Genomic DNA, 19,689 nt, shown 5'->3' on the forward strand with positions numbered 1-19,689 from the left:
ATCATTTCCTATTCATGAACCTGTCCAAATGTCTTTTAAATGTTGTAATTGTACCCGTACCCGCCACTTCATCTGAAAGTTTATTCTGAACCACCCTCGGTGTAATAAATTTGCCTCTAATGTCTTTTTTATATCGGTCCTTTCAACTATACAACCTTTCTCCCTCTCCCTATTCTGTCCCAGCTCCTCAAGATTGTGATATCTCCTCTCGGCCTTCTCTTCTACTGTGAAAACTGTCCCAACTCTACAATCCCTCTTCAAAACTGAGGTCTCTCATCCCTGGAACCATTCTGGTAAACCTGTACTGTGCCCTCTCCAACCCGTTCACATCCCTCAGAAAGTGGGGTTCCTGGAACTGCAGCAGAACCAGTATCTTATTAAATTTGTCACAATTTTCTTAATCATCTTAAATACCTCACTCAGGCCAACCCTTGATCTGTTATGCCTGGCATTATAAGCCTTGTCTGCAGGACTGGCCTCGGGACTTAACCTTTCAACGATGAATCTGTCTTGCTCCCTCTCAGCATCATCACCTCCATTCTGAGATGCCCAGAACTGAACCCAGTTCCACTAGACTCCACAGGCAGTGCTAACCAGGGTGATAGTGAGTGTACCCGGTGCGGCTTCCTCTACATTGGGGAAACCAAGCGGAGGCTTGGGGACCGCTTTGCAGAACACCTCCGCTCAGTTCGCAACAAACAACTGCACCTCCCAGTCGCAAACCATTTCCACTCCCCCTCCCATTCTCTAGATGACATGTCCATCATGGGCCTCCTGCAGTGCCACAATGATGCCACCCGAAGGTTGCAGGAACAGCAACTCATATTCCGCCTGGGAACCCTGTAGCCATATGGTATCAATGTGGACTTCACCAGTTTCAAAATCTCCCCTTCCCCTACTGCATCCCTAAACCAGCCCAGTTCATCCCCTCCCCCCACTGCACCACACAACCAGCCCAGCTCTTCCCCCCCACCCACTGCATCCCAAAACCAGTCCAACCTGTCTCTGCCTCCCTAACCGGTTCTTCCTCTCAACCATCCCTTCCTCCCACCCCAAGCCGCACCCCCAGCTACCTACTAACCTCATCCCACTTCCTTGACCTGTCCGTCTTCCCTGGACTGACCTATCCCCTCCCTACCTCCCCACCTACACCCTCTCCACCTATCTTCTTTACTCTCCATCTTCGGTCCGCCTCCCCCTCTCTCCCTATTCATTCCAGTTCCCTCTCCCCATCCCCCTCTCTGATGAAGGGTCTAGGCCCGAAACGTCAGCTTTTGTGCTCCTGAGATGCTGCTTGGCCTGCTGTGTTCATCCAGCCTCACATTTTATTATCTTGGAATCTCCAGCATCTGCAGTTCCCATTATCTCTGATAGTGAGTGGGAGCAGGAACCATGCCAGAGTTTCCTCTCTCTTTACTCCTAGATATCTAATTCAGATCTTCGCCTTATCCCGGGACACAAAGAAGCTGATCCAGGAGGGAAGCCTCGTGTTGCTAAGGAAACGTGATTCTCCAGAACAGGTCACTGCAGTCCCTTGCTGGGCCTCACTCACTCTGTCTGCAATCTACAATCCACTCAGGGCCACCTCCACCTCATTAATGCACCTTTACAATCTACCTGAGGCTGTGTGACACAAGCCCATTGTCCAGAAAACCAGCTAGTGAGCCCGATGTTCTGACCTTTTAATCTCCATGGTAACTCATTCTCTGCGATTTGCATTCATTAAATTCCCTTTAGGGGCCATCAAGTGTTTACCATGGGTGATTAGAGAGTTAATGTGTGCAGTGTCCAAATATTGAATTAAAATCCTCTACTATGCTGATAAGTCAATGTTAGATAAAGAGAAGCTCCTCTCATGCTTTGAACTGAGAGGCAGAAAATCCAGCAGCCCTGGCTACACAGTGGTTTCAACTCGACCATCTGTATAGACCATCTATATCAAGCAAAAAAATCAAGTCAGAAAGATGTTAAGAGGTTTGGATATAACACCTCATTTTTGCCAGGGCACAGAGACCTCACAGTGAGGGCTTCCAACTCTAATCAACAAACACTTTTTAGCCCAACTTCAAACACTGCCAGGGACAGCACGGGGCTAGGTACAGAGTAAAGCTCCCTCTTCATTGTCCCCCCATCAAACACTCCCAGGGACAGGGATAGCACAGGGTTAGATACAGAGTAAAGCTTCCTCTAAACTATCGCCCCATCAAAAATTCCCAGGAAAGAGATAGCACAGGCTTAGATACAGAGTAAAGCTTCCTCTACACTATCCCCCCATAAAACGCTCCCAGGGACAGGGATAGCACAGGGTTAAATACAAAGTAAAGCCTCCTTTACACCGTCCCAATCTAATACTAGGGTAGAAAGAGGGCCAGCTTCAACAGCACAGAAAGGACAACAGTCTCAAAGTTGGCCCTCACCCAGTTATAATCTGAGGAAATGTTCCATTTCATGCAGCATTTGAGATGGTAACAGACGTGCAGCTTGAATCAGATCAAACACAAGCACAGGAAGGGCAAGGAGAGGGTGGGCAAGGCTTCCGTTTCCCACAGCTGGACTCAGTGGGACAGATTCTCAGAAACTCTGGTGTTTTCTAAAGCTGGATCCCTGTCAGTCTTTTTCCTTGGCTCCATCAATTGTTGTGGAGTGCAGAAATGATCAGCATGATGGGAATTTATACAACAACAATTTGTATTAACGAAGAGCTTTTAACATAACCCGATGTCTCAAGGTATTTCACAGCTGCATTATAAAACAAAATGTGGTACTGAAACATGCCATAAGAGATTAGAGATAACAAGGTGTAGAGCTGGATGAACACAGCAGGCCAAGCAGCATCAGAGGAGCAGGAAGGCTGACATTTTGGGCCTAGAAGGGTCTAGGCCCAAAACACTGAAATTGGTAACTGGGGAGCAGAGTTTGGATTGGGCCTGAGAACAATAATTTCAGCCTTGCCAATACTGAAATGGGAGGAATTTGCTGATTGTTCAGTGCTGGGTGTGAGCAGTGGAACGATAATTCTGAGACAACAGAGGAGCTGAGGTGTAGCTGTGAAAAACAAATGCTGTGTCTTTGGATGGTGTTGCTGAGGGCAGCAAGTGGATGCACACGGATTGATCCTTCTGAAACCAGGAAATGGGATCCAGCTGATTAATCTCCACATTACAAACACAAATATACCTGCCAGTTACCATCTGTTGGAGCAAACTGGGAGATAGAGCCTGAGGATAGAATCCCAGGTCAATAAAACTGTAGACTCCCCACTGAATCCCTGTCACAACAGCAAGGTGGGTGACTGTCGGCAGGTCTAGCTGTCACATTAGATCATTGTATCTTAGTGAAGGATTAGGTTTCTTTGTTAAAGGGAGATCTGTAAATGAAAGCTGCAATCACAAACCCAGTGCCTTGAGTAAAATGGCCACCCAATGAAATTTAGGAACCTCATTGGTCAGAATGTACAAGAACCCATTTCTGTCAATGCACCCTCAGGCAATTAGGTTGTTAGCTCAGAGTGCCCTGGGTTAGGGGCCGAGATGAGGCTGTTTTCGTTAGAGAGAAGAAGGTTGAGGGTGACTTAATTGAGACATATAAAATAATCAGAGGGTTAGATAGGGTGGATAGGGAGAGCCTTTTTCCTAGGATGGTGACAGCGAGCACGAGGGGACATAGCTTTAAATTGAGGGGTGAAAGATATAGGACAGATGTCAGAGGTAGTTTCTTTACTCAGAGAGTAGTAAGGGAATGGAACGCTTTGCCTGCAACGGTAGTAGATTCGCCAACTTTAGGTACATTTAAGTCGTCACTGGATAAGCATATGGACGTACATGGAATAGTGTAGGTTAGATGGGCTTGTGATCGGTATGACAGGTCGGCACAGCATCGAGGGCCGAAGGGCCTGTACTGTGCTGTAATTTTCTATGTTCTATGCAGATAGAGAGAAGGACAAAAGGAGTAGGAGATTAGGCTAGCAAAAGAGAAATACAGAGAGCAAGAAAGAGTGTCAAATCCAAGGAGTCTCTTCCAAACAGCACTGTCAGCATTGTTAATATTTGGATTATCACATTGTTCAGTTTGTTAATGTCTTTGTTTAAGGTTAAAAATAAACAGGAGAGTCTCTTGTGGTGTAGTGGTTGTATTCCTACCTCTGACCCAGGAGACCCAGCTTCGAGTCCCTCCTGCTCAAAAGATGTGTAATTACTTAACTGAATAAAAAAATTGTTTAAAATTATCTTAGAAAATTCTTAAAAAGAAACAGGTAGTGCCTAGTAATTACAGAAGAACATACAGGGAGCAGGGGGCTCCTGTGGTAGTGCCCTATCTCTACTAAAGGATTCATTATTTCAATCAGACAGTCCAGAGGAGGTCCTTCTGCCCTTCAAGTCAACACCAACAAATGTCTCTAAATCTACATTGGACCCCCTTTCCCGCACTAGGCCAACAGCCTTCAATTTTAGTGCTCATCCAAGTATATTCTAAAGGTGTTCTAGGCCTGAAATGTCAGCTTTTGTACTCCTGAGATGCTGCTTGGCCTGCTGTGTTCATCCAGCCTCACATTTTGTTAACCAAGGGGATCAGTTGCTTTCTATCAACCCTGTCCATGCCCCTCATAATTTTATACACCTCTATCCGGTCCCCCTCAGCCTTCTCTGCTCCAAAGATAACTACCCGAGTGTATCCAGCCTCTCTCCATTGCTAACCTGCTCCATCCCAGGCAGCATCCCGGTGAATCTCCGCTGCACCCCCTCCAGTGCAGTCCCATCCTTCCTATAGTGCACTGACCAGAGCTGCACACAATGCTCCAGCTGTGGCCCAGACAGAGTCCTGTACAGCTCCATCATATCCTCCCTGTTCTTATAATCTATGCAATGACTGATAAAAGCAAGCGTCTCATATTCCTTCTTAACCATCCTATAAACCTGTCCAGCCACATTCAGGGATCCATGAACAAGCAACTCTGAGCTTCCTAGTGTCCTGACAATCATTCAGTACTCCCTTGTGCTGTCCTTCTTCCAAAGTGCATCAGTAATAACCCTGGGTGAGCACAAGAGATGATGGCACTGCCACTGGATTAGTAACCCAGGTACTGATCCACGCACACTGCTTACAAACTCAGCATGGCAGAGGACGGCATTTGATTTTTTTAAAAAATGAAGAGTAATTATCTGATGACCATGAAACCATTCTTGTAAAAATCCGTCTGATTCTTGAACGTCCTTTAAGGGCTGTTGTGGTGCGGGGTCAGTGTCCTAATCCTGGCCAAGAGGTCTGTGTTTCAAACCCCACTCGCCCCAGAGGTGTGTCATAACATGTCAGCAGGGGATTGGTTACAAACAATTTATATCTAGGACGTACTGGATGTGGGACAAGATGCAAAAGACTGAGCAAGTCAATAAACTGTCTCCACAAATGAAGACATATATGTTTTGATTTCAGTTTTCCGAGCCTGGAGTCTATTAACCGATATGATAACACAGTGACGAGCACAACAATAGTTCAGTGGGGGAGAGGGGGTCCGCTCACCATTACCTTCTCCAGCGCAGTAATCGCTGCCTCAGCCAGCAACACCCATATTCCATGAATATAAGAAAAAGAGGAAGAGAGAAGCACACTACAAAACGGAGACACTAAGACAGAAAAAGAACAAAAGACAGTGAGAGCGATAGAAAGTGTGAGAGAAGGAGAGACAGCAAGGCTGTGAAGGAGAAAGAGAAAAAAGGCACTCCTGGGAGTGACAGAATTACCAGCTGTGAGAGTTGGATTGGGCATCCTTTTCAGTGAATCACTTTCCATTCCAGAGGAGCTGCTCATTCACAGAAATCTGGATGATGTGGGTGGAGAGTTTAGCTCAGAACAGCAAGGGGGAAACTCAGGGATTGAACAGTGCAATGTTCCAGTGAATGTACTGACAGCAGAAGTGAGGCCTTAGCACTGCACCAATGTCAGACGTCCATGCAGCAGGGATCAACACCATCTCAATATAAATTTTACACTGTGTTTCAGCTCAACCAAGCGCAAGAACCAATCTGACTGCTCACTCCTACCGGACACTCTTCAATAAAACTTTTTAGCTGCCGCCTCTGCTCTCCCTGTTCCTCTCCCCTGCTGAATGTGCTTGGGATAAGATTCCACTGCCTGGTGCATGATCCCCATTATCAGTGCTCAGGGTGTATTAGCAAGTGTGTGCCACTCTTGTCCTGGGAGTGTTTGATAGCGACAGTGTAGAGGCAGCTTTACTCTGTATCTGACCCCATGCTGCACCTGTCCTGGGACCGTTGAATGAGGACAGTGATAGGAAGCTTTACTTTCAGTTTAAAAGAGTAGAGGGGGCTTTAACCTGTATCCAACCACATGCTGCACAAGTCTTGGGAGCGTTTGATTATCCCCATGGCCGTTGCTCAGGCTGTGATAGTGTGTGCACCATTCCTGTGCTGAAAGTGTTTGATGGGGATAATGTAGAGGGTCAGCCAGGAAAGGAGGCTCTGGCTAAGATTCTAAACTATTTCATGTGCGTACAATGCACCTGAGAAGTTAAGACTGTACACAAGACCAGAAGTATCACATTCCTCCTTATAACCTTTTCCATCTTCCCCCCAAAGTTTCCCTTCCTGCCTCTCGTTCTTTATTTGCCTCGCTCCTTTCATTCCATCCCGTTGTGCTGCTCTCCCAGCCACTCCTTCTCCATTATTCTCAAACAAAATTAAGACAATCACTTGAGCCCACAGGTACTATCTTTGTGCACACACTAGGAATTAGACAAATCCTCAGGCCCTCCTTGTACAGCAATACTAACTTGTACAGACATTGCACCGTTCTCATTCAATAAAAATGTGGTCATGGAGGCAGCCAATCTCTGATTGGTTAGCAAGTTGCCATGAAAATCAATCAGAGTCTCGCTGCCTGATCTGTGAATGAAGATTGACAGTTAACTGCAGTTCCATGCCAACAATGGCCCAACCTCAGAACCTTCATCTAATTCTGCAGAAAACGGTGTCTCTTTTGTGGTTCTGAGTCTGTTTCTTACTCCTCATGCTGATGACTGCAAGACCATCAGCTTTTTGTCTCTTTTTTAGCAATGCTGAAACCAAACTGTTTGGATTAGAGTTTGTACTGTACTGAATTTGACTCTGATGTCCAACACCTGGACCGGCTTGCTGCCGTTTTCCAAAGCAAAATTCCACATGAGACAATTTACAACGTCCAGAGTCAAACCATACTGTTTCTGTACAAACCTGACAGCCAGTCCCCCGGCACAGTAAGTGGTGCAGGAGCAGTGTACCAGGACAGACAGGAGCATCAGAAAGAAAGCAGCCCCTACCAAATACAGTCAGTCAGATAAGGGACAGTGGGACAGTGTGTCCCGGCTCACTGAGACATGGATTGGGTGAGGGTGATAGAGAAAGAGACAGATAAAGAGAGAGACAGAGAGAGAGAGGTAAATGGGAGACAGCACAGTTAGCACAGGATTTCCTTCAGCTTTTCCACCTCAAGTAGTCAGGCTTGTTTAGACACCAAGTGTAACTATTTATTTAATATCACAGTTTGGAACAATACAAATGCTGGGAAGATTTCTTTGGAGGAAAGAGTTTTTCTGTTCTGTTAAACAGTTCCTGAATGAGAGCAGCTCCATTGAAACTCGAGTAGTTCTCAATATCATCCAGGACAAAGCAGTTCCTGCTGTGCACTCCCTCCAACACCAACACACAGAGAGCAGCCATGCGCACCATCTACAGGATGCACTACAGTGACTCACCAAGGGTCCACCAACAGCACCTTCCCAACCTCTGCCCATTATCTCATAGCACAATGCACCTTGAACACTTTCTCTCTGTGATGCCATTTTGAGGCTTGTAAATGGTTGTGTGCCCCCTGACCCACCCCTCAATGGCCATGTTGGGGGAGGGTGAGGCAGTGACCTGTGGGAGCGAGTTATCTGGGCGGGTTGCGGGGGGGTGTGGGAGAGAAAGCCGAGAGAAGGGGTGAGGTGGAGGTGCTAGGTCAAGTAGACCAACAGGTCAGAAGTGTGGACTGCTAGGATGACAGGCAAGGGGATGCTATGGGTGCCAGGAATGTCACAGCATTGGGTAGCCCCTCAGCAGGGCCAAGGGGGTGTGGGGCTGGTGCTGTGAGAGAGCTGGAGACGTGGGTAGGTTTTAATGTCCAGGGAGGAAAGGAGGAGAGGATTACATTCTGGGAATGGACAAAGAAAGGTAGCAGTGACCTTTCCTGCTGCCAATTTCAAACCATTTGATAAAGGGGTGCCCACACCTGACTGTGCCAGTCTTATTTTGGCATGGGAAGACTATTGCTTTTAATTCCCTAATGGCCCAGAGGGTAGTTATGGGTCAGCAAAATTACTGTAGGTCTGGAGGCACGTGTGACCTAGACCAGGGGAGGGCGGTAGGTTTCCTTCCCAAAAGGGCATTAGAGAGCTAGATGGGTTTTCCACTCATTGGCTACACTTTCATGGTCATCATTAGACTCTCAATTCCAGAGTTTTGATTAATTGAATTCAGATTGCACCATCTGCTGTGGTACGGTTTGATCCCAGGTCCCTGGAACACTACCTGGATTTCAGGATTAATAAAATTATTGCGAATACAAGGAGGTCATCCCCTCCCTGATGACTGGGTTTAATTGAGCCTGTAGCAAGTAAAAATGACCCTTAATTATTTATTTGTGTCCAGTGGGTGAGCTGCAGGTTTCAGCATCTACGCACCTCCCGTATCATAAGTGGGAAAGTGGTGGGCTGTGCACCCACTAGATTTCATACACACCTTACATCCTGCAAATAAAATTCGCCCACAATAGCACATAGCGCAGCCACAGATAGACAGAGGAACTGATCCAGAAATATCTTCCACTGCTGAAACTACCAGCTGGATGTTCAAGATGGTCAATGCTCCCCCCTCAATGCCCCTCAGAGTGAGAGCTCAGGAAATGCTGCTGTGTCTGACAGCTGTTCTGAAGGATTTCACTACAGAGCCCAGCTGCAATGCAGTTCATACATGATTGGTCCAGGAATGCAGTGATGGCCTAATAAGACCTTCTCTAAAATCAACCACATTCCATGGCACAGCATAGAGTTACCCACACTCATTCGTCACTCATTCCAAGCCAACTCCAATTCAAAGAAAGCACATCAACTGGGGAACTGCCTCTTCATGAGTCAGGACAGCAAAACTAGAAACAGTTTGAAAAACAGACAGACCTGTCCCCACCGGTACTGCACCCCAGTGTTACACAGTGACAGACCTGTCCCCACCGGTACTGTACCCCAGTGTTATACAGTGACAGACCTGTCCCCCACTGGTACTGTACCCCAGTGTTATACAGTGACAGACCTGTCCCCACCGGTACTGTACCCCAGTGTTATACAGCGGTAGGCCTGTCCCCACCAGTACTGTACCCCAGTGTTGTACAGTGACAGGCCTGTCCCTCACCGGTACTGTACCCCAGTGTTATACAGTGACAGCCCTGTCCCCACCGATACTGTACCCCAGTGTTATACAGTGACAGACCTGTCCCCACCAGTACTGTACCCCAGTGTTATACAGTGACAGATCCATCCCCCACCGGTACTGTGTCCCAGTGTTATACAGTGACAGATCCATCCCCCACCGGTACTGTACCCCTGTCTTATACAGTGACAGACCCATCCCCCACCGGTACTGTATCCCAGTGTTATACAGTGACAGACCCATCCCCCACCGGTACTGTACCCCAGTGTTATACAGTGACAGACCTGTCCCCCACCGGCACTGTACCCCAGTGTTATACAGTGACAGACCTGTCCCCACAGGTACTGTACCTCAGTGTCATACAGTGACAGAACTGTCCCCACCGGTACTGTACCCCAGTGTTATACAGTGATAGATCCATCCCCCACCGGTACTGTACCCCAGTGTTATACAGTGACAGACCTGTCCCCCACCGGCACTGTACCCCAGCGTTATACAGTGACAGACCTGTCCCCACCGGTACTGCACCTCAGTGTTACACAGTGACAGGCCTGTCCCCATCGGTACTGTACCCCAGTGTTATACAGTGACAGCCCTGTCCCCACTGGTACTGTACCCCAGTGTTATACAGTGACAGCCCTGTCCCCACCGGTACTGTACCCCAGTGTTATACAGGGACAGACCTGTCCCCACCGTACTGTACCCCAGTGTTATACAGAGACAGACCTGTCCCCACCGGTACTGTACCCCAGTGTTATACAGTGACAGCCCTCTCCCCACTGGTACTGTACCCCAGTGTTATACAGTGACAGCCCTGTCCCCACCGGTACTGTACCCCAGTGTTATACAGTGACAGACCTGTCCCCACCGGTACTGTACCCCAGTGTTATACAGTGACAGCCCTGTCCCCATCGGTACTGTACCCCAGTGTTATACAGTGACAGACCTGTCCCCACCGGTACTGTACCCCAGTGTTATACAGTGACAGACCTGTCCCCCACCGGTACTGTACCCCAGTGTTATACAGTGACAGACCTGTCCCCATTGGTACTGTACCCCAGTGTTATACAGTGACAGACCTGTCCCCACCGGTACTGAACCCCAGTGTTATACAGTGACAGACCTGTACCCACCGGTACTGTACCCCAGTGTTATACAGTGACAGCCCTGTCCCCATCGGTACTGTACCCCAGTGTTATACAGTGACAGACCTGTCCCCACTGGTACTGTACCCCAGTGTTATACAGTGACAGACCCGTCCCCACCGGTACTCTACCCCAGTGTTATACAGTGTCAGGTCTGTCCCCACCGGTACTGTACTCCACTGTTATACAGTGACAGACCTGTCCCCACCGGTACTGTACCCCAGTGTTACACAGTGACTGACCCCTCTCCACCGGTACTGTACCCCAGTGTTATACAGTGACAGACCTGTCCCCACCGGTACTGTACCCCAGTGTTATACAGTGTCAGGTCTGTCCCCACCGGTACTGTACTGTACCCCAGTGTTATACAGTGTCAGGTCTGTCCCCACCGGTACTGTACACCAGTGTTATACAGTGACAGACCTGTCCCCCTGGTACTCTACCCCAGTGTTATACAGGGACAGACCTGTCCCCACCGGTACTGTACCCCAGTGTTATACAGTGACAGACCTGTCCCCACCAGTACTGTACCCCAGTGTTATACAGTGACAGCCCTGTCCCCACCGGTACTGTACCCCAGTGTTATACAGTGACAGACTCGTCCCCACCGGTACCGTACCCCGGTGTTATATAGTGACCGACCTGTCCCCACCGGTACTGTACCACAGTGTTATACAGTGACAGACCCGTCCCCACCGGTACCGTACCCCGGTGTTATACAGTGACAGACCTGTCCCCACCGGTACTGTACCCCAGTGTTATACAGTGCCAGGTCTGTCCCCACCGGTACTGTACTGTACCCCAGTGTTATACAGTGTCAGGTCTGTCCCCACCGGTACTGTACACCAGTGTTATACAGTGACAGACCTGTCCCCACCGGTACTGTACCCCAGTGTTATACAGTGACAGACCCGTCCCCACCGGTACTGTACCCCAGTGTTATACAGTGATAGACCCGTCCCCACCGGTACCGTACCCCGGTGTTATATAGTGACAGACCTGTCCCCACCGGTAGTGTACCACAGTGTTATACAGGGACAGACCCGTCCCCACCGGTACTGTACCCCAGTGTTATACAGTGACAGACCCGTCCCCACCGGTACCGTACCCCGGTGTTATACAGTGACAGACCTGTCCCCACCGGTACTGTACCCCAGTGTTATACAGTGCCAGGTCTGTCCCCACCGGTACTGTACTGTACCCCAGTGTTATACAGTGTCAGGTCTGTCCCCACCGGTACTGTACACCAGTGTTATACAGTGACAGACCTGTCCCCACCGGTACTGTACCCCACTGTTATACAGTGACAGCCCTGTCCCCACCGGTACTGTACCACAGTGTTATACAGGGACAGACCCGTCCCCACCGGTACTGTACCCCAGTGTTATACAGTGACAGACCCGTCTCCACCGGTACCGTACCCCGGTGTTATACAGTGACAGACCTGTCCCCACCGGTGCTGTACCACAGTGTTATACAGGGACAAACCCGTCCCCACCGGTACTGTACCCCAGTGTTATACAGTGACAGCCCTGTCCCCACCGGTACTGTACCCCAGTGTTATACAGTGACAGACCTGTCCCACCGGCACTGTACCACAGTGTTATACAGGGACAGACCTGTCCCCACCGGTTCTGTACCCCAATGTTATACAGTGACAGCCCTGTCCCCATCGGTACTGTACTCCAGTGTTATACAGGGACAGACCCGTCCCCACCGGTACTGTACCCCAGTGTTATACAGTGACAGACCCGTCCCCACCGGTACTGTACCCCAGTGTTATACAGTGACAGACCCGTCCCCACCGGTACCGTACCCCGGTGTTATACAGTGACAGCCCTGTCCCCACTGGTACTGTACCCCAGAGTTATATAGTGACAGCCCTGTCCCCACCGGTACTGTACCCCAGAGTTATATAGTGACAGCCCTGTCCCCACCAGTACTGTACCCCAATGTTATACAGTGACAGCCCTGTCCCCATCGGTACTGTACCCCAGTGTTATACAGTGACAGCCCTGTCCCCACCGGTTCTGTACCCCAGTGTTATACAGTGACAGCCCTGTCCCCATCGGTACTGTACCCCAGTGTTATACAGTGACAGCCCTGTCCCCACTGGTACTGTGCCCCAGTGTTATGCAGTAACAGCCCCGTCCCCACCGGTACTGCACCCCAATGTTATACAGTCACACACCTGTCCCCACCAGTGCTGTACTCCAGCATTATATAGGGGCAAACAAATGCATACCTGCACATTATCAGGACAGACCACTTAGTACAATCACAGGCAAACTGGAAAACAGCAAACACTTATCCTGGGCTGGCAAAGGGATATTACTAAAGGAGCAGTTCTCCCCTAATTAGTCTGCTTGTCCCCATTCAGCAGTCAACAAAGTTCTGTCTGGGTATGGTGCCAAACTGTAAGAGCTCTCTCACAGCCTGACACAGTCACACTCACAGAATCATACGCCACAATGTCCCAGATACCACCATCATCATCCCTGGATATGTCCTGTCCCTCCAGCAGGACAGACCCAGCAGAGGGGGCGGCACATTGGGATACAGTCAGAAGGATGTTGCTCTGGGAGTCCTCAACATTGACTCCAGACCCCAAGGAGTCTCATGGCTTCAGGTTAAACATGGGCAAGGAAACTTCCTGCTGATTACCGCATACCATCTTCCCTCAGCTGATCAATCAGTACTCCTCCATGTTGAACAACACTTGGGGAAATCACTGAGAGAGGTGAGTGCACAGAATGTACTCTGGGCGGGGGACTTCGGTGTTCACCACTAAAAGTAGCTCAGTATGCCCATCAAACTTCCCTGAAGGACATAACAATCAGATTGAGAGAACTAATGGAAGTGAATCACACTTTTGTGTACGGTCAGGGAGGATGTGAGAGAGGGGATCAGTGAGGGCATCGTGATATATATGGAGCTCTAAAAGAAGCTTGGTAATGTTATCTAACAGCCTTGCCAGTAACAGTGAAATTAAAGGAGCAGTGTCTGCCTGAATATGAAATTGGTTTCTAATGCGAAGGAGTAGAGTACGGGTAAGCACTGTATACAGCAAAGGCATTGATCCTGACAGTAGTATTATGGATGAGAACTCTCAACCTATCAATTGTGCTCCTGTGCATGCTATTCCAGTCCAACTACAACCCTGACACTTATGCAGCAATGTAGCAGCTAGGTCACATAAACCCAAACAAGGATGTCTCCCCAGTTTGTAAATTAACCCAGACTACCTCACTGCTGAATAATACTGGGGTGCAGTACCACACTTTGACTTGTCCATAGGATTTAGCCATTGCTGCCCGGGCCCAGCATTTATTGTCTGTCCCTAGTTGCCCCTTGAGAAGGTGGAGCTGAGCTGCCTCCTTGAACCGCTGCAGTCAACCTGCCACGTGTTGGCCCACCATGCCCTTAAGACGGAATTCCTGAATTCTGACCCAGTGACAGTGAAGGAACGGGGATATATTTCCAAGTCAGGATGGTGAGGGGCTGGGAGGGGAACTTGCAGGGGATGGTGTTCCCATGTATCTGCTGCCCTTGTCCTTCTAGATGGAAGTGGCTGTGGGTTTGGAAGGTGCTGCCTGAGGGTCTTTGGTGAATTTCTGCATCTTGTAGACAGTACACACTGCTGCTACTGAGCATTGGTGGTGGAGGGAGTGGGGTGTTTGTGGATGTGGTGCCAAACAAGCGGCTGCTTTGTCCTGGATGGTGTAGGAGCTGCTCCCCTCCAGGACTGAAGGGACAATATATGTTAAGTTTGAATCTTCAGTTGGCACAAACGCCTGCATGACCTCAGAGGAAAGGAGTATTTGAGGAATCTGAGAGAAAAAGTCATGACATTTGGAAAAAGTCATCAAGGAATCACTGTTAGCCGGTATTCCAGAGATGAATTCGATTGGGAGACAAGGGAACAGGATCTCTAGGCTAAACTGGGTGGTTTAAGTTTGGAAATCTGATGTTGCATCCACTTATTTCTATATTAGGAATTAGGAATTGAATGTGTGTGTGTATCTTTTTATGTACTTAGGCTTGGAATGTGTGTAACACTGACAAAGCAGTGAAGGTTCCCAGCGTAGCACTGAAGATAACTTTTACAGCAGGCTACATTAGGGAGGAAAGTTCTTCCCTGGGATAGGGTTTGTAACTCAGCTACTTATATTAAAAAAACTCATTTAAAATGCTGCCTGAAAACAAACAACCAAAACGACGGAATCAACTTTACTCCAAATCCTACCCTATTGGAATTAGAAGTCCTGGTCAGCGCACAACTGAACCCCACATTTTCTAAAAGTGGAAGAACTGTACAGCTCCTGGCGTTCCGAGCGAAACTTTGCTGTTTTCTAAGGCATTTGCAATTAAATGTTTTCATTGATTACTCACCGCAGAGTGTGAGGAGTAGGAAGTTCATGGTACCAACTTGCAGACTCTCGATGGAAACGGTTGTAGAGAGCTCCAGCTCCCAGGGCCGGGATCGCGGCTCCTGCTGTTTGCAGACTTTCTGCGGGAAGTTGCGATCGGAAACAGCGGCTCTCACAGGATGGGCTTCCTCGGGAAGCACCTGTCAGATCGTTCAATCCAAACTGTGGCTTCTCACCCCCCAGGGCTGGAACTGCCAACACTCCGAAACCAATCACTAACTGAGCTCAGTGCCCCTTCACTCAGACCCTCCCAACACTCACTCCCATTTCAGCAGCAGAGATATTTCAAACCGAGAGACGGAAAAAACCGCAGTGGATCAGAGCTGGGATCGGAGTGAGACACAGAGCTTGGAGCCGGGGAAGGGGGGGAAGTGCAGTCGGAGTGAGACTGGGGGTTAGAGCTGGCGTGAGTTTGGGAGTTAGGGCTGGAGTGAGTCTTGGAGTTAGGGCTGGAGTGAGTCTGGGAGTTAGAGCTGGAGTGAGATTGGGAGTTGGAGCTGGAGTGAGTCAGTGTATTATCAGTATCAATGTATTAATAACAAAATGCCAGTGGATAAAATAATGGGAATTAAAGTTAAGTGATAATGGGAACTGCAGATGCTGGAGAATCCAAGATAACAAAGTGTGGAGCTGGATGAACACAGCAGGCCAAGCAGCATCTCAGGAGCACAAAAGCTGACGTTTCAGGCCTAGACCCTTCATCAGAATTAAAGTTAAATGTGTTTTTCCAGCCCAGGATATGAAACTAAATCAGTGAGGAAATTGCAACAATTATATGTCATTTTCTTTCGAAGCTTTCTAGTGTGACAATGCACTGGAGAAATGTAAATGTTCCTCAGTTACTAATGTTGGGAAAGAGAGAGAAACAGGGAACAAGTGATCACAGATCTCTCAGCTGAACATCAATCATGGACGACCTACTACAAACTAACAGTAGTGAGAAAGGGCTAAATATTGGCTGGATCCCAATCCCAATGTTGGCCTTAATTCCTAGGATGTGGTCAGGACAAGGAAATGGCCAAGCTGGGATACTAGGTTGCACCTTCCCAGGGACAGCTAATCAAGAAGCTGCATTTCGGAGCTTCATCCGTTTCAGGATGATGAGCAGACTCGGGGGCCCACAGCAATGGCAGAGCCAGCAGGAGAGAGAGAGATTATAATGTCAGACAGGTGAGCACCAGAGCACATCAACATCTCTAAGGCCTTCTGTCATGTCAGGTAGAAGGGTCCATTGCTGCTAAGGCCATTTTCCCCAGACGGTGGGGGGGGGGGAAACCTGACATGAAATACTTGGCGAAACCCCTCATGGAATCAATGCTGAAAACCAAGCACTAGGTAGAAGAATCTAATTGCATTACAACACAGCAGGAGCCTCTTTAGAACATTCCAGTCTGTTCCATTCCAACACTATCCCTGGATCTCTGCAAGTTCCTTTGCTTCAAATCTTCATCCAATTTTGTTCTGAAAGGCCCAATAGTCTCCACTTACACCTCCCATGTGGGTGAGTCCTACAATACTAACACCCACTGCATAGAAATGCTCTTCCTCACATCCCTATCCACCCCTCCCCCACTGCTTTCTTGCTCAAAATCCAGATCTGTGTCCCTCCAGTCCTTGTACCATTAGTGAATGGAAACAGTTCACCTTTGCCTGTCTCATACAAGCTTGTCATAATTTTGCATACCTTCATCTAATCTCCACTCAATCTCCAAAGATATAGCACCAGAGAGAGGGAGGTTCAGACATTCAACTTCAAATAGTTGTCAGCTTTCATGTTAGGACCTAACGATGTCTCACAACGCATTCAGGTAATCTGCTGGAAATCAAGGCCCACTGTTCCCGGGATCATCAGTGATGGGGAAATGTGATTAAATCACCAAATTATCAAATCTCAACTAACTGCCTCATCCAGGTTAAACAAGTACAGTAGGTTTTTCATTAAAACGAAAATCACTACATACTGCAAACAAGCTATTTTGAACCAATGGCAAGAAGCAAACAGGAGTTGCTGAGTTATAATCCCCTAACGTGAGCCCTACTCCTTTTTAGAATTCCCACACACATACACAAACCGAAATACATAGAGACAAGCGAAGACACAAATATTATCAACGAGGAAGGAACAATAAGTCAAAGAAGCTCAGTCCTGGCACCAGCACAGATCACAGTAGTTTCCTTTCAACTTTCTTCCAGTTCGTTGCTAATGATACGAGGTTGTGAATACTCCAATTCCCAATCTTGCACTCACTGGTTGAAGATCTGTCCTTTCAGTGTCCTTGAGGGCTTTTCTTTCTCTCCTTTTCCCTTTAACAACAAAATTTACAAACAGAGCAGTTTACAGGGAGAAGATGAGTGAGAACAGCTACCAGCGGATTTCCTGCTATTTCTCCACATGAGTGAGGCAGAGAGAGAGAGATTAAGGTGCTTCCTAAAAAATGGGAAAAGATATTGCTTTAAGCCCATGAAACTATGGAAAAAAATGTGGCAAGTTAAAGACAAGTTACTGGAATTAATTGTGAAATATATTTACAATGTTGCCTTCTTGAAGCAGTGACCGTAAGACTCTAACATATAGGAGCAGCCAGCAGAGAGAAGTTGGGCTAAGTGGCCTCATTCATTAAAATGAAAATCACTACATACTGCAAACAAGCTATTTTTAACCAATGGCAAGAAACATTCATCATAAAGAGTGAGGGGAAAGGGAGAGGGCAGAAAAAGAACAAAACAGAATGGCTGTGGTAGGGTGAAGGGTTGCAAAGGGTAAATGAAAGGGTTGATGTTGCATGGCAAAAGTTGATGGTAATGGTCTACAATTCATGAAATCGTCACAATTGTTAGCACTCAACTTTGATTGGAATAATTTCAATGTTTTCTTTATGGGTAAAGTCAGAAGTCACATGAGACCAGGTCATTGTCCAACAGGTTTATTTGAAATCATAAGTTTTTGGAGCGCTGGATGAAGTCTGACTTCACTCAACGAAGGAACAGCGTTCGGAAAGCTTGTGATTTCAAATAAACCTGTGGGACTGTAACCTAGTGTCGTGGAACTTCTAACCTTGTCTACCCCAGTCAAACACTGACACCTCCACATCATGACTATCTTCTTTGTGTGTGGTATGTTTACATCTCTTGATACCTGAAACTGATTCACAGCCAACAAAGAACATGTGGAGTATCATTGCTTTTGGCACTGACTTGCAGCCACCCAGTGAGAGGCCCAATGACCACAGTGACCATAGTATGATATAGTGCTTTTAAAAGTGTCATACTTCATTCTGAAACTAGGTTCTGAAATCTGAGCAAAGGAATCTCTGAGGATCTAAGAGACAAGTTACAAAATGATGCAAGGCGTAGTTAGTGTACAGGATGATGAGAGGCATAGATAGAGTGGATAGTCAGAGACTTTTCCCCAGGGCAGAAATGACTATTATGAGGGGGCGTAATTTTAAGGTGATCGGAGGAAGGAATAAGGGAGATGTCAGAGGTAGGTTCTTCACACAGAGAGTGGAGGGTGTGTGGAATTCGCTGCTGGCAGTGGTAGTGGAGTCTGATACTTTAGAGACTTCTAAGCGACTCCTGGATAGTCACGTGGAGGATAGTAAAATGTAGGGTATGCAGGGTAGATTGACCTTAGTAGGATAATAGATCGGTACATGGGACGAAGGGCCTACACTGTGCTGTACTATTCTATGTTCTATGTTTTAAGTTGACTGGGGTTATTTGGGAAATATATTAAAAGATTTGATGGCAGCCAAGCAATGGCTAGTACATATCGAAATGCTACAAAAGAGATATATAATCATCAAAGTAACATACTCCAAAGGGAAACTCAACCATGTTTAATTAAAAAATTTAAAGACGCATTTAATCAAATAAATTGGGTAGCTGCAAGTCAGTGCCAAGAAGGAATTACAGAAATAATGGCAGTCTTGAGGATTGGCAGTAATTTAGGACCCAATAAAACGGGACCAAGAAACTGACAAGGGAAAAGAAAATATGAATCAAGCTAGTAAGGGACATAAAAGCAGACTGTAAAACTTCAATGTATCTGTGAAATAGAAAAGGACAAATGTGAGCTCAAGGGGAGCAGGGATGTGGAGCCAGGAGACTATATTGTGAAGAATGGAGAAATGGCAAAGAAACTAAACAGTTACTTCATGTCTGCCTTCAGAGAAGAAAATGCAGAAAATCTCACAGGAATACCATGCAACCAAGAGACTTGTGCAACTGAAGAAGTGAAATGGATGTTAGTAAAGAAGTACTACTTGAAAAATTAGCTGGATTGTGGGTGATAAATTTCCTGAATCAGATGAGTATCACCACAGAATGTTGCAGGAAACAGCCATAGAGATGGTGAATGCATTGGTAATGAATTTTCATATTTCTATAGATTTTGGAAATGTTTCTGCTGATAGGAAAGCAGCAAATGTAACCCCAATATTTAGGAAGAGAAGAAGAAGAAGAGAAAGAGTAGACTATAGACCTGTTAGCTTGATGTTCATGGTAGGGCAGATATTAAAATCTAATACAAAAACAGAATATCACATTCATCATTTTAAAAGAAGCAGCAAAATTGGACAGAGTTAACATAGATTTATGCCAGGGAAATCCTGTTTGATATAATGGTGAGAAAGTTTTCACAATAGTACTTGTAGTGTA

General features: G+C 47.2%; 1 protein-coding gene across 3 annotated transcripts in view; it reads right to left on the reverse strand.

The window, feature by feature from the left end:
• The window catches only part of lamb2 (laminin, beta 2 (laminin S)), a 167,537-nt gene extending 152,253 nt beyond the window's left edge, over positions 1–15,284 (reverse strand). For 2 of the 3 annotated variants that reach the window (XM_059649684.1, XM_059649683.1), the window contains exon 1: positions 14,993–15,283. In XM_059649684.1, the coding sequence (XP_059505667.1) occupies positions 14,993–15,020 (28 nt within the window). In that variant the 5' untranslated portion in view covers positions 15,021–15,283. Of the gene's footprint in view, positions 1–14,992 lie in introns of all 3 variants that reach the window. The other variant, XM_059649682.1, reaches the window with a different exon arrangement.
• Positions 15,285–19,689: the final 4,405 nt, after the last annotated feature.

This window comes from Stegostoma tigrinum, chromosome 11 (assembly GCF_030684315.1).
Source record: "Stegostoma tigrinum isolate sSteTig4 chromosome 11, sSteTig4.hap1, whole genome shotgun sequence".
NCBI lineage: Eukaryota > Metazoa > Chordata > Chondrichthyes > Orectolobiformes > Stegostomatidae > Stegostoma > Stegostoma tigrinum.